This window comes from Salvelinus fontinalis, chromosome 14 (genome assembly GCF_029448725.1).
Source record: "Salvelinus fontinalis isolate EN_2023a chromosome 14, ASM2944872v1, whole genome shotgun sequence".
NCBI lineage: Eukaryota > Metazoa > Chordata > Actinopteri > Salmoniformes > Salmonidae > Salvelinus > Salvelinus fontinalis.
Genome location: NC_074678.1, coordinates 28,884,345 through 28,899,547, shown reverse-complemented (window position 1 = coordinate 28,899,547; position 15,203 = coordinate 28,884,345). Strand labels below are relative to the sequence as shown.

General features: G+C 40.1%; 2 protein-coding genes across 7 annotated transcripts in view; one reads left to right on the top strand and one right to left on the bottom strand.

Moving 5' to 3' along the window:
* The window catches only part of LOC129810577 (cytosolic carboxypeptidase 6-like), a 434,529-nt gene extending 427,496 nt beyond the window's left edge, over positions 1-7,033 (bottom strand). Inside the window, exon 1 of the mRNA XM_055861239.1 lies at positions 6,943-7,033. Within this exon, the coding sequence (XP_055717214.1) occupies positions 6,943-6,985 (43 nt within the window). The 5' untranslated portion in view covers positions 6,986-7,033. The remainder of the gene's footprint in view (positions 1-6,942) is intronic.
* Positions 7,034-14,297: 7,264 nt separating this feature from the next.
* Positions 14,298-15,203, top strand: part of LOC129810576 (ELAV-like protein 4) — an 80,140-nt gene continuing 79,234 nt past the window's right edge. For 2 of the 6 annotated variants that reach the window (XM_055861231.1, XM_055861229.1), the window contains exon 1: positions 14,298-14,844. In XM_055861231.1, the coding sequence (XP_055717206.1) occupies positions 14,797-14,844 (48 nt within the window). In that variant the 5' untranslated portion in view covers positions 14,298-14,796. The remainder of the gene's footprint in view (positions 14,845-15,203) is intronic. The other 4 variants (XM_055861232.1, XM_055861230.1, XM_055861237.1 and 1 more) reach the window with 3 other exon arrangements.

Below are 15,203 nucleotides of genomic sequence, written 5' to 3'. Positions count from 1 at the left end.
TTTCCAGCCCCGGTCTGCTAACTGCTAACTTGTTTAGCCCCGGCCTACTAACTGTTAGCTTGTTAGCATCGGCCTGCTAACTGTCTGAATCGCCGTGTCCCCAGTCAGCCCAACCACTCACTGGACCCATATGTTCACTTGGCTACGCATGCCTCTCTCTAATATCAATATGCCTCGTCCATTACTGTCCTGGTTAGTGATTACTGTCTTATTTCACTGTAGAGCCTCTAGCCCTGCACAATATGCCTTAACCAACCATGTTGTTCCACCTCCTACATATGCGATGACATCCCCTGGTTTAAACATCTCTAGAGACTATATATCTCACATCATTACTCAATATCTAGGTTTACCTCCAATGTACTCACATCCTACCTTACCTTTGTCTGTACACTATGTCTTGAATCTATGCTATCGAGCCCAGAAACCTGCTCTTTTTACTCTCTGTTCCGAACGTGCTAGACGGACAGTTCGTATAGCATTTAGCCGTACCCTTATCCTACTTCTCCTCTGTTCCTCTGGTGATGAGAGGTTAAAAACCTTTTGCCAATAGGTGGCGCAATTAGCATTTTTTATTTCTGGGTGTCACCAAATTAAACTGCCTCGTGCTCAATTCTTGATCGTACAATATGCATATTATTAATTCTATTGGATAGAAAACACTTTCTAGTTTCTATAGCCGTTGGAATTTTGTCTGTGGGTGACCCAGAACTCTTTCTACAGCGAAATCCATGACAGGTACTGCGATGGTCTGAGAGCGAAGCTCTGATTTCAGATCAGTTTTGAAAGTCTCTGTATATCCTATGGAACGACATGAACTGCACCCGCCTTCCCCTGGATGTCAGTAACCAATGAGAAGTGGAATGGGCTTTCTGCGTAGCTCTCAGAGGTTATAAAAGGCGAAGGAGTGAGGGTAGCCCCCCTTTCGACTATTGCCATTACGCAGAAGAGGACCTCGGGACGCCATTTTCAGAGGCTCGGTTATCAACGTGAAATGTATCTGTCTGTAATTTAATTCGATATAGGAGTTAGAAACATCATAACGTAGTTAATCTGAACCGTTTTATAGCAATTTAGATCCGTTTAGTGCGATTTTGAAGCATTGCTTTGTTATGCACTTTCAAGCACCGGGCACGTTTCTGGGTCCCGGTCGAACGTTAGTGGTCATTTCGACGGACAGAGGACATCTTTCGACCAAAAGAAGATTAGACCAAAGAAAGGATGCATTGCCCAAGAATCTGATGGAAAATCACCTCATAGTAAGAAATATTTAATATGATAAATCGTTGTTCTGTCGAAATATTTTAAACGCATAATCCGCCATTTTGTTTGCTATAGCTTCGCTTGGCGAACCCTGTATTGCACAGTAAGGATAATTTTAGAAATGTAAATCAGCGATTGCATTAAGAACTAATTTGTCTTTCGATTCCTGTCAAAGCTGTATTTTTTAGTCAAGTAGATGATTAGCTTTCGATTAAACTAGATCACTATGAAAGATGGCGTCCGACATGTTCAGGCTTGATTTGCTACTATTTTCATTGTATAACCACGTTTTTTTATGGCTAAATATGCACATTTTCGAACAAACAATATATGTATGTTGTAATATGATGTTACAGGAGTGTCATCGGAAGAATTCTGAAAAGGTTAGTGAAAAAATGTATATCTTTTGGCGATGATAACGATATCGCTCCCTTTAGCTTGAATTCATGCTGGGGTGACGTTTGCACATGTGGTATGCTAACTTATCGATTTATTGTGTTTTCGCTGTAAAACGCTTAGAAAATCTGAAATGTTGTCTGAAATCACAAGATCTGTGTCTTTCCATTGCTATGCTTTGTCTACTTTTATGAAATGTTTTATGATGAGTAAATTGGTCATACACGTTGCTCTCTATAGTAATTCTAGTCGCTTTGGTGAGATTTGTGTTGGTGGCTGCAATGGCAAACTATGATTTATACCTGAAATATGCACATTTTTCTAACAAAACCTATCCTATACCATAAATATGTTATCAGACTGTCATCTGATGAGCTTTTTTCTTGGTTAGTGGCTATCAATATCTTAGTTTAGCCGAATTGGTGATAGCTACTGGTGTTGAGAAAAAATGGTGGACAAAGAAAAAGGGTGTCTTTTGCTAACATGGTTAGCTAATAGATTTACATATTTTGTCTTCCCTGTAAAACATTTTAAAAATCTGAAATGGTGACTTGATTCACAAGATCTGTATCTTTCATTAGGTGTCTTGGACTTGTGATTTAATGATATTTAGATGCTACTATTTAAATGTGACGCTATGCTAGCGATGCTAATCAGTGTGGGGGGGGGGGTGGGGCGGGATCCCGGATCCGGGTTTCAGAGGCAGTAAAAGTTAATCCAGGTCCTGCAGTGCCTAGCCCCACTCCTTCTCCCCAGGTGCTCTCATTTGTTGACTTCTGTAACCGTAAAAGCCTTGGTTTCATGCATGTTAACATTAGAAGCCTACTCCCTAAGATTGTTTTACTCACTGCTTTAGCACACTCTGCCAACCCGGATGTCTTAGCAGTGTCTGAATCCTGGCTTAGGAAAACCATCAAAAACCCTTAAATCTCCATCGCTAACTATATCATTTTCCGCCAAGATAGAACTGCCAAAGGGTGCGGTGTTGCAATCTACTGCAAAGATAGCCTGCAGAGTTCTGTATTACTATCCAAGTCTGTACCCAAACAATTCGAGCTTCTACTTCTAAAAATTCACCATTCCAGAAACAAGTCTCTCACTGTTGCCGCTTGCAATAGACCTCCCTCTGCCCCCAGCTGTGCCCTCGATACCATATGTGAATTGATTGCCCCCCATCTATCTTCTGAGCTCGTGCTACTAGGTGACCTAAACTGGGACATGCTTAACACCCCGGCCATCCTACAATCTAAGCTTGATGCCCTCAATCTCACACAAATTATCAATGAACCTACCAGGTACAACTCCAAATCCGTAAACACGGGCACCCTCAAAGATGGCATTCTAACTAACTCGCCCTCCAAATACACCTCTGCTGTTTTCAATCAAGATCTCAGCGATCACTGCCTCATTGCCTGCATCCGTAATGGGTCTGCGACCAAACGACCACCCCTCATCACTGTCAAACGCTCCCGAAAACACTTCTGCGAGCAGGCCTTTCTAATCGACCTGGCCGGGGTATCCTGGAATGGCATTGACCTCATCCCGTCAGTAGATGATGCCTGGCTATTCTTTAAAAGTGCCTTCCTCACCATCTTAAATAAGCATGCCCCATTCCAAAAATGTAGAACTAGGAATAGATGTAGTCATTGGTTCACTCCAGACCTGTCTGCCCTTGACCAGCACAAAAACATCCTGTGGCGTTCTGCATTAGCATCGAATAGCCCCTGTGATATGCAACATTTCAGGGAAGTTAGGAACAAACATACACAGGCAGTTAGGAAAGCTAAGGCTAGCTTTTTCAAACAGAAATTTGCATCCTGTAGTACTAACTCAAAAAAGTTATGGGACACTATAAAGTCCATGGAGAATAAGAGCACCTCCTCCCAGCTGCCCACTGCTCTGAGGCTAGGAAACACTGTCACCACCGATAAATCCACTATAATTGAGAATTTCAATAAGCATTTCTCTACGGCTGGCCATGCTTTCCACCTGGCTACCCCTACCACGGTCAACTGCCCGGCACCCTACACAGCAACCCACCAAAGCCCCCACCATTCCTCCTTCACCCAAATCCAGATAGCTGATGTTCTGAAAGAGCTGCAAAATCTGGACCCCTACAAATCAGCCGGGCTAGACAATCTGGACCCTCTATTTCTAAAATGATCTGCCGAAATTTTTGCAACCCCTATTACTAGCCTGTTCAACCTCTCTTTCGTATCGTCTGAGAATCTCAAAGATTGGAAAGCTGCCGCGGTCATCCCCCTCTTCAAAGGGTGTGACACTCTAGACCCAAACTGCTACAGACCTATATCTATCCTACCCTGTCTTTGTAAGGTCTTTGAAAGCCAAGTTAACAAACAGATTACCGACCATTTCGAATCCCACCGTACCTTCTCCGCTATGCAATCTGGTTTCAGAGCTGGTCATGGGTCCACCTCAGCCATGCTCAAGGTCCTAATCGACATCATAACCGCCATCGATAAGAGACATTACTGCGCAGCCGTATTCATCGACCTGGCCAAGGCTTTTGACTCTGTCAATCACCACATTCTTATTGGCAGACTCGACAACCTTGGTTTCTCAAATGATTGCCTCGCCTGGTTTACCAACTACTTCTCTGATAGAGTTCAGTGTGTCAAATCGGAGGGCCTGTGGTACGGACCTCTAGCAGTCTCTATGGGGGTGCCACAGGGTTCAATCCTCGGGCCGACTCTCTTCTCTGTATACATCAATGATGTTGCTCTTGCTGCTGGTGATTCTCTGATACACCTCTACGCAGACGACACCATTCTGTATGCTTCTGGCCCCTCTTTGGACACTGTGTTAACTAACCTCCAGACGAGCTTCAATGCCATACAACTCTCCTTCCGTGGCCTCCAACTGCTCTTAAACGCAAGTAAAACTAAATGCATGCTATTCAACCAATCACTGCCCGCACTTGCTCGCACGTCCAGCATCACTACTCTGGACAGCTCTGACTTAGAATACGTGGACAACTACAAATACCTAGGTGTCTGGTTAGACTGTAAACTCTCCTTCCAGACTCACATTAAGCATCTCCAATCCAAAATTAAATCTAGAATCGGCTTCCTATATCGCAACAAAGCATCCTGCACTCATGCTGCCAAACATACCCTGGTAAAACTGACCATCCTACCGATCCTCGACTTCTGTGATGTCATCTATAAAATAGCCTCCAACACTCTACTCAACAAACTGGATGCAGTCTATCACAGTGCCATCTGTTTTGTCACCAAAGCCCCATACACTACCCACCATTGCGACCTGTACGCTCTCGTTGGTTGGCCCTCGCTTCATACTCGTCGCCAAACCCACTGGCTACAGGTTATCTACAAGTCTATGCTAGGTAAAGCCCTGCCTCTCCTTCCAGTTCTCTGCTGCCAATGACTGGAACGAACTGCAAAAATCTCTGAAGCTGGAAACACTTATCTCCCTCACTAGCTTTAAGCCCCAGTTGTCAGAGCAGCTCACAGATTACTGCACCTGTACATAGCCCATCTATAATTTTGCCCAAACAACTACCTCTTCCCCTACTGTATTTATTTATTTTGCTCCTTTGCACCCCATTATTTCTATTTCTACTTTGCACATTCTTCCACTGCAAATCTACCATTCCAGTGTTTTACTTGCTATATTGTATTTACCTCGCCACCATGGCCTTTTTTTGCCTTTACCTCCCTTATCTCACCTCATTTGCTCACATTGTATATAGACATATTTTTCTATTGTATTATTGACTGTATGTTTGTTTATTCCATGTGTAACACTGTGTTGTTGTATGTGTCGAATTGCTATGCTTTATCTTGGCCAGGTCGCAGGTGCAAATGAGAACTTGTTCTCAACTAGCCTACCTGGTTAAATAAAGGTTAAATAAAATAAAAATTGTTATTCTAAGCATATGAACTGTAAACGCATTAATTTACATGTAATCATATTTATTCAGATCATCAGTCCACATTTAACTAGGCCCATCTTCCATTATAAGTAAATTAAGCAGACAAGATGTTAATGAATGTATCATTTTTTTGATTTAAAAAATCTATGTAAATTCAAATTCAATTTTTTTTTACTCTAATTGGGCAACTCAACCTGCTGGTTGAGATGTTTGCGATGCGTTATCTATCAAAGTTTAAGTTTCTATCAAAGTAATGCACACAAAAAGTATTAATTTCTAGCCTATATCTGGCATCACCATCATCAAACCATAATCTAACTCAGTTTAGGAGCCTGAGATTGCGGATATACTGAGGGAGTCATACCCTATGGTTATGACAATGTCATCCTGTCTTTTATTTTGTTATGTGTTAAATGTGTATGCCTATTAGGCAAGGTCTACTGTGAAGCCTAGGCCTACTATGTTGTTTGTAAATGTTTTTAACATTTATTTAAGAAGACCACAATGAAAATACGTTTTCAAAGTTTTGGTGTCATCCTCAATGATTTTAAATGCATTATCCACATGTGTGGTTGTATTGTGTTTTACATTGTCAAATAAACCTATATTGATGCTAAACACACATATTTTGCATAACAATCATTTTTCAGATAATTTTTTTATTGGTGTAGTTAAAGGTTAAAGTTGTTATGGTGTTTACGGTTTTGGTATTAGAGATTCCAGAGGAACAATAATAATAATAAGTATGACCAGTTTATTAAGCAAAGCACACCTAATTAAAACCCTTACAATGACGTGTAGCCACTGCCATGCTATTACCATAGATATATAGGGAATCACTACTTCTTGTGTCTAACACAGCTACTTGCCACAGCCAGTTGCTGCAAGAGACAGCTAGTATTTGCTAGCTCTGGTCCTGGGCGTCGTTCGGTTGAGAGTACAGCAGAACGACGCCCTGGACCAGAGCTAGCACTAGCTAACGTTAGCTGCTAAACTCACAGTCACAAAGCAAATCCCGCACATTATATGCATGGCAAGTAGCCTGTCCAGGCAGAGTGTTTACGGCAAACACTTCAATTTGCTGAACATTTTCATGCTACTAGCTAGTATTATTTATATCAGGTAGCTACATTAGTAGCTAGCTAATTAGAAGGTTAACGTTACCTAACAAAATAACGTCGTTAGCTAGTAACAAGCTTACTTAGCTAACTAGCAAAGTGATGTTTACAAACGATGTTGTATCGGTCTAGGTGATTGATGCAGCAGTCCAGACTCATTCATAACTAAATGTGCAGCAACCTGCTATGCACTCTCATGCACTTGAATATAGGTACTATAGGAGGTAGGTAGCACTACTATTTACACACCCGCGTCGACGTCTCTCATGTTCTCCTCCATCTTCCTTTCCATTTTTGCACAACAACACACCAGCGCACAACGCTGTCTGAGTGTTGCCACGGCAACGCAGTCTAGGGATAAGGACAGGTGGGAGGGAGTTGGGTGGTTTCCACTAGCTTCCACAGTCAGATTCCTCAGCCGCAAAGTCAAAATTGGCTACAAGCCTACAACAACAATTTGCTTTGTTATCTTCATTTAAGGTTAGGGTTAGACATAAGGGTTAGCAGCGTGGATAGGTTTACAATTTAATTTTAAGAAGATCAATTATAGAAATGGGCGGAGTTTATAACTTTGTGACGACCCATTGGGGTTGACCTAAGCAAGTCAAAAGCAGGTGCAAGCCTCAAGTAGAGCATTACATTTTAAGATAAATTAGAGAAATCTCTTTCAAAATGTAGAACTCTATTTTATTTACCCAACGCATGTATACACATGGTGTCAACTAAAAGGACCTGAACATATTAACCATTTATAAGAATGATGGTCAAATGAGTAGTAGTTTACTGTGAAAGGGTAGGAACCATCATTTGGGTCAGTATTTCCCCTGGGACTCTAATTACTGATGAAACATGTAAAACGGTATAAACTCACCCCTGACCTGTTCTCAGGTGAGAACTTTTTCTATTTTTTTTTTTTATTATTTTTTATTATTCATAATACAAAAATAAACTTACTACATCAAAAATGTCTAACAAAACAAAATACAGGTATTAACAAGAAAATACTCAAACATACAAAAAATATCAATAAAATAATACAAAAAATAAACAATTTTAGTGCAATTGTATTCACTCTGAAAAAATCTTATAATGATTCAGGAATTCTTGTTGTTATTCCCTAGGGTTAATGTTTTAATAAGATAGTTGAATTCAATCAGAAAAATGTGTAAGTTTGGTATAGAATTTTTGAATTTTTGTTTGTGTATGAAGTATTTGGCAACAAGAATTTAAAAAATTACAATCATTTCAGTGGTCTTGTTATCATTGTAATAGTAACATATTATATATTTCATGTCAAAAACATAGGCAGTGTTCATAATGGTAAATAAGTATTTTGCAAGGTTTTCCCAAAATTCTGACACAAAGAACAAGTGTGACAGATTCTCACCTTCTTTTTCACAGAAAACGCAGATATCATCAATAGCCACGCATTTGGATATCATAGAATTACATGGATATATCTTATGTAAAATTTTGAAGTGCACTTCCTTAACTTTATTTGGTATACAGTATTTGTACGGCCTTAACCATGCATTTTTCCAGAAAATGTCAGGAATAACCATGTTCCAGAAAAACTTTCCTCTCGGTGTAAGTTGGTTTTGTGAATGAAGAATTTGTCTTAGATATTTATTACAACAAGATCTCTCAAGTAAGCCCACGCCTTCCAATCTGAGTTCTGGATAAACTTTGTGATCATTACCAAAGCTAAGATGAGTTTTCATTAGTGTAGTTAGATCACTGGGAACAGCTTTGATCACAGAAATAAACTCTCTGAAAGGTATTGGAAACTCTTTCAATGTTATAAATTGTTCATATGTGAGAATATTACCCTTGTTGTCAAAAATATCAAGAACAAAGTCAATATTCCTCTCATGCCAGCTGGGGTAGAACAATGACTTATTCCTTATAGTTGAGTCTGAATTATTCCACAAAAGAGCTTTCTGTGGGGAAAAAATTGGGCAGGAAACATATTTTCCAGGCCATTAAAGCTTGTTGGTGAAACCTAGCCAATTTAGCAGGTAATCTTTCAGGAATAGAATTACATTTCAGTAAAAATTGAAGACATCCCAATTTATTAAACACATTATTTGGAATGAAATACCATATTGAGTCAGTATTGATCAAACATTTTTTCAACCAGTTTATCTTGAAAGTGTTATTCATGTCAACAAAATCCAACACTTCTAGACCGCCTTCAGCTTTTTTGTTAGAAAAGACAGATTTTTTTAGTTTGTGAGACTTATTTTTCCAGATGAAGTCAAGAAAGGTCTTATTGATCTCTTTATAAGTAGCAGGATTTACACATAACGATAATGAGGGGTACACAAAACGAGACAGTCCCTCTGCCTTGGACAGAAGTACTCTCCCAAGTATAGAAAGATCTCTTTGTAGCCAATTATTAAATATATTTTTAGTTCTCTTAATTTTAGGAGAGAAATTCAAATGTTGTCTGACTAAGTGGTTTTTTGACAGATGTATTCCTAAATATTTAACACAGTCCTTTACAGGCATTTTCTCTATTTCTTTATCATCCGAGTCAAATAAACATAAGATTTCACATTTAGAAAACATTCAGTATTAATCCTGATGCAATAGAAAATGCAGTTATAGCATTAAAGGCATGGGCGACCTGGTCTTTGTCTCTTATTAAGAAAAGAGTAGTATCATCAGCCAGTTGGGAAATGTTGATTTCTTTGTTAAAAATGGTTAAGCCATTCAAATTTGCATTATTCAGAATATAGAAGTTCCACAACCAAAATGAATAAAATATGCGAAATTGGGCATCCCTGTCGTACACTTCTGTTGATACTGATACAGATGAGAACTTTTGTCCTGTAGGTCATGAGCTATGTCGTTGCACTACTAGTCTGTTGGTGTGAGCGCAACCATGCTGTTTTTGAGTTGTATAGTCAAAAGTTTTCTGAGAAGGTAGCTTTGTTTTAAGTTGGTTGTTTATTCGATGTGTTTGGGTCCAAGAAATAAATGTTTTCATTTTTTAATCTCTGGTAGTGTAAGTAGCCTTATTTTGGAAATCTCCACTAACAATGTCCTTTCCCCTCTTAACTTTTTAGCTAACAGAGATAACATGCATGATTTTCGATCGTGATTTTAGAAATGCAATATCTCGCTGTTGCCAATGGCCCTAAATTATCTACAGATGGATAAAATTTGTCCTATGCAGAAATCGCTCCGCCATTTCCTGGTTGCTAAAATTTCTAATAGTTTGCCTAATTTCAGATTGTGACATGTAAGTATAGTGTAAAGTATCATTGTACCATCTAACCCACTGTGAAATATATTTTCCTTAACCACATTTTTTCCCTTTATTTTCAGCTGATTGAAGCTGGTGTACAAAAGTAAAAGAAGCAAAAACAAAACTTAAGCATGGAAAGCATAGAGATAGTGCACATAGAACAGATCTACCACTTCTTAAACTTACTTTCATTAAGTGACAGACTTATAACTCACATTTATGTGAATTTGGTCCGGTCACCCAAAAAGTTACATATTGCAGCTTTAAAGCATGAGGATTTCTATTCCATTCATAAATGCTAACTACCTTTAGCGCCTATTGACGAAAGTAGGACTATCTTCTGGTTAGGAGAGTTTCGTTAAGAGGCCTGACACTTGCTCTAAACGTTAACACGCATCGCTTGCTGTACAGTTTGGAAACAAGCAACTTGTCTTTTATATCAGCAAGAAATACATTTACAAAGAAAATAATATATATATATATATACATACAGTGGGGAGAACAAGTATTTGATACACTGCCGATTTTGCAGGTTTTCCTACTTACAAAGCATGTAGAGGTACACTTCAACTGTGAGAGACGGAATCTAAAATAAAAATCCAGAAAATCACATTGTATGATTTTTAAGTAATTCATTTGCATTTTATTGCATGACATAAGTATTTGATCACCTACCAACCAGTAAGAATTCCGGCTCTCACAGACCTGTTATTTTTTCTTTAAGAAGCCCTCCTGTTCTCCACTCATTACCTGTATTAACTGCACCTGTTTGAACTCGTTACCTGTATAAAAGACACCTGTCCACACACTCAATCAAACAGACTCCAACCTCTCCACAATGGCCAAGACCAGAGAGCTGTGTAAGAACATCAGGGATAAAATTGTAGACCTGCACAAGGCTGGGATGGGCTACAGGACAATAGGCAAGCAGCTTGGTGAGAAGGCAACAACTGTTGGCGCAATTATTAGAAAATGGAAGACGTTCAAGATGACGGTCAATCACCCTTGGTCTGGGGCTCCATGCAAGATCTCACCTCGTGGGGCATCAATGATCATGGGAAGGTGAGGGATCAGTCCAGAACTACACGGCAGGACCTGGTCAATGATCTGAAGAGAGCTGGGACCACAGTCTCAAAGAAAACCATTAGTAACACACTACGCCGTCGTGGATTAAAATCCTGCAGCGCACGCAAGGTCCCCCTGCTCAAGCCAGCGCATGTCCAGGCCCATCTAAAGTTTGCCAATGACTATCTGGATGATCCAGAGAAAGAATGGGAGAAGGTCATGTGGTCTGATGAGACAAAAATAGAGCTTTTTGGTCTAAACTCCACTCGCCATGTTTGGAGGAAGAAGAAGGATGAGTACAACCCCAAGAACACCATCCCAACCGTGAAGCATGGAGGTGGAAACATCATTCTTTGGGGATGCTTTTCTGCAAAGGGGACAGGACGACTGCACCGTATTGAGGGGAGGATGGATAGGGCCATGTATCGTGAGATCTTGGCCAACAACCTCCTTCCCTTAGTAAGAGCATTGAAGATGGGTCGTGGCTGGGTCTTCCAGCATGACAACGACCCGAAACACACAGCCAGGGCAACTAAGGAGTGGCTCCGTAAGAAGCATCTCAAGGTCCTGGAGTGGCCTAGCCAGTCTCCAGACCTGAACCCAATAGAACATCTTTGGAGGGAGCTGAAAGTCCGTATTGCCCAGCGACAGCCCCGAAACCTGAAGGATCTGGAGAAGGTCTGTATGGAGGAGTGGGCCAAAATCCCTGCTGCAGTGTGTGCAAAGCTGGTCAAGAACTACAGGACACATATGATCTCTGTAATTGCAAACAAAGGTTTCTGTACCAAATATTAAGTTCTGCTTTTCTGATGTATCAAATACTTGTCATGCAATAAAATGCAAATTAATTACTTAAAAATCATACAATGTGATTTTCTGGATTTTTATTTTAGATTCCGTCTCTCACAGTTGAAGTGTACCTATGATAAAAATTACAGACCTCTACATGCTTTGTAAGTAGGAAAACCTGCAAATCGGCAGTGTATCAAATACTTGTTCTCCCCACTGTATACACACGGTCACCTGCAACTGTGTTGAAACCAGTTAAAACAGTGTACAGTAAGTGTATATTTTGCATTTGTGAAATTAAAGTATAGTGCTTTTTTTTTTTAGAACCGTACCGCAATTGAGAATTGATTCACGTTTAGATGGAGTATTTGTCTGTTTTGGCTGCCAGAGCCAATTTGCCTCGAGATTATGTACATTTCTTGGACTATATGGTAACGTTAGGCTTGTTTAGTCCATTATTGGGCTAGAAGCTTTCTAGACAATTGGAGCATATGTCATTAAGCCAATTGCTTTCCATTATTACCGCCACACATGATTAGCTGCATCAAATGAATGGCCATATGACTCCAGAGCAAGATGCATATAGACTTTCTGTTGCTTATTTTCAAGTTATAAGCTTTGTGTAACAGGAACAAATAAATAAGGCCAGGAACAAATAAATAAGGCTGGGAGGAGGGAAATGATTGTTGTCCCTGTGATCATATTTGATAGCTACAGGCAGCTAAACAACTAGGGCGGCATTATTATTTCTTAAATTATAAAGAACTGTGCTGTGCAATATTTCCAGAAAATTGAATAGCTGTCCTTCATGGCATGTCATCCCTTAACTCTAGCCAATTAATGGGCTCCATGGTGCTGGATTTATTTTGGGACTGATGTTCAATGAAATTACTGTGAGACGAGAAACAAAAGTATTTGTACAGTCATTGATATTCCATGCCTATTTTCGATATGGGTTGTTAGTGATGATGTTTTGAGGAGACCATTCCACACTGCTCATAGCAGAGTAGGAAAACAGGAAACCCTCAGGGAAAGGGTTTTGCTACTACACAAGATATATTTTCAAATGCTCCTTTCAATGCTACTATTTCAAAATATTTGTATTTATAGCATGACTGAAATGATTTAAAAAACTCTATACTGTTTTCATGGCTACTTCTCTTAGTGATTGCTTCTAGTCTGTCTTTTCTGGTGGAACACCATGTATTTTCATGTACAGTATTGGTACAGGGAAACCCTTTTTAGTTTGACCATGTAGGGACTTCCAACATATAAAGCACCATCAATGAAAAGGAAGTCATGCAAAATCAAAAGACAGGACATGGGGGACTGGAAAGAACAGGCGGCATAAGAGACTATCACTATGGCGACAGCAATCAAGAGACTTGGGACTGAGCAGGTCAGAGAAGAGGGCTTGAAAGGCAGCTGACAGAGAAATCAACCCTCAGACTGGATGATTCAAGTGACAGCTCATCCCCCAGAGTACAGGTAGCCTGGCTGTCCCCAGAGAGACTGTTTTGAGAAGCCAGTTGTACATGGTAACAGCCTTTGTGAGGTAAATGTAAGAATAAGGCCATGATAGAAAAAAAACACCTAGTAGTTGTATTATTGACTAGTGCTGTATGGTCTCAGCTGTTCTCTAGGTATGTACGATTTCAGCCATATTCTTACTTTCTCCCTTCTAACTATCTTTTACATATCCATGCAAGTATGCACATAATCACACGTTCAAATGCACAACATTAACAGCATTAGGAGAGAATTGCAGACTGTCTCTCTTCTCTGCTTGCAGTGACTCTGTCCTCTCCTGGCTGTGGTCCATACCAGCAGATGGTCTGGTGTCAATGGGCTGCTATTAACTGTCCACAGTCCTCTCCTGGGGCCTGGCAAAAAAGTACATACAGTGAGTGCACTGGAGACCGACAAGCCATGCTGCTTGTGGAGGTACTGACACTTTTTCACTATTTTAAGATGAAGTCAAACCAAACTGATGAACGATATCATCACGCAGTTTATTATATTCAGTAGAAATACATCTATAGGAAATTATATTATGTTGTAGTAAAACTGTCATAATTGGGTTGTATAAACAGGATTTAACATAGTAACTGTAGTATCCCAAGCCTTAAATCCCATACAGTGCAAACCCAAATAATCTGACCCAAGAGAGATGGTACAGGTGACTGTATCACAAATAATATTTCTCACACCAATGTTCATGTTTTATGTGGCTATTTTTTACTTGTCATGCTGAAAAGGAATACACCAAATACACAATAGTATATTTATGGTGGTGTTCCATCATCCTGCTATTAAGTAGTCCTATTGAGATGAGGACTAGGCAGAAAAGGAGAAGGAATGGGCCTGATCCCTGTGTCTCATGTCTTATACACATACAGGAAACCGAGAGAACAGGCAGATGTGGTGGCGTTGCTGTTGTTAGAACAGTCTTCCCACCTTGTGGTAGCAAAGTGAACTGTAGCTGCCTGGACGAGAGCGTGAGCAAGCGAGTTGGGGGGAGAGAGCGACACAGAGAGATGGAATGAGAGAGAGAGGGAGAGAAAGGGCGAGAGAGAGGGAGTTTAAACTAAGAGCTATGTTTTGGGACAAACTAATCTGCTAGAGAGCAGTGTGAGGATCGGAGCGCATTGTGTGAGCGAGTGTGCGGTGGACAGATAAGGGAACAAGCCCGCCAGCCTGACTGCTTGTTTTAATGTGCTGACTGGGGAGATAAAAAAAATATTGACTCTTCAGTCGTGTGCCGAGACCCTGGGCACAAGCGCCACATACACCAGAGGTGTACCAAAAAAGGGGAAAAGGGGACAAAAATCTGACACTAAACAGATATTATAGAGGATTTTTTTCCTGTTTTTAAATTTATTTATTTTTTATTTTTTTCCTGGGACTGATTCCCATTTCCAGTAGAAAGAGGGAGACAATAACTGAAGGAGAGCCCTTAGAAAATAAGAAAAGGACGAAAAAACATTGACTACAAGATGTTTGAAATCAGCCGAACTCTCAACGCTGCTTTGTTGAGCAATGAGGTAAAGAAATTGGCTTTGTTTCTTCTCACCTCCCCAGTGTATGTGCTGCCTACCATTCTGTGTTGTGTATTATTGTGTGTGTACATTTCTGTGCTCATGGTTTAAGTGTAAAGACGCAGGGTTGATTAATGACCAAAGCTTAACCTATTAGCCAAGCTCGATGGTTGGTAGTAGAAAAGGATCACTACGCTTCTCACTCATTCTTGCTTGCAGTAACAAATGGGATGCTAGGCGGCTGGCTGTTTTTATGTGACCACTGTTTTATTTCCCCTAATTTACCCAAAGCAAGGTAGCTATCAATGCTAAGCTTGCTTGAGGAATCGCCCATCTTGGGCTCAAAATGTGTGTACGTGCATATG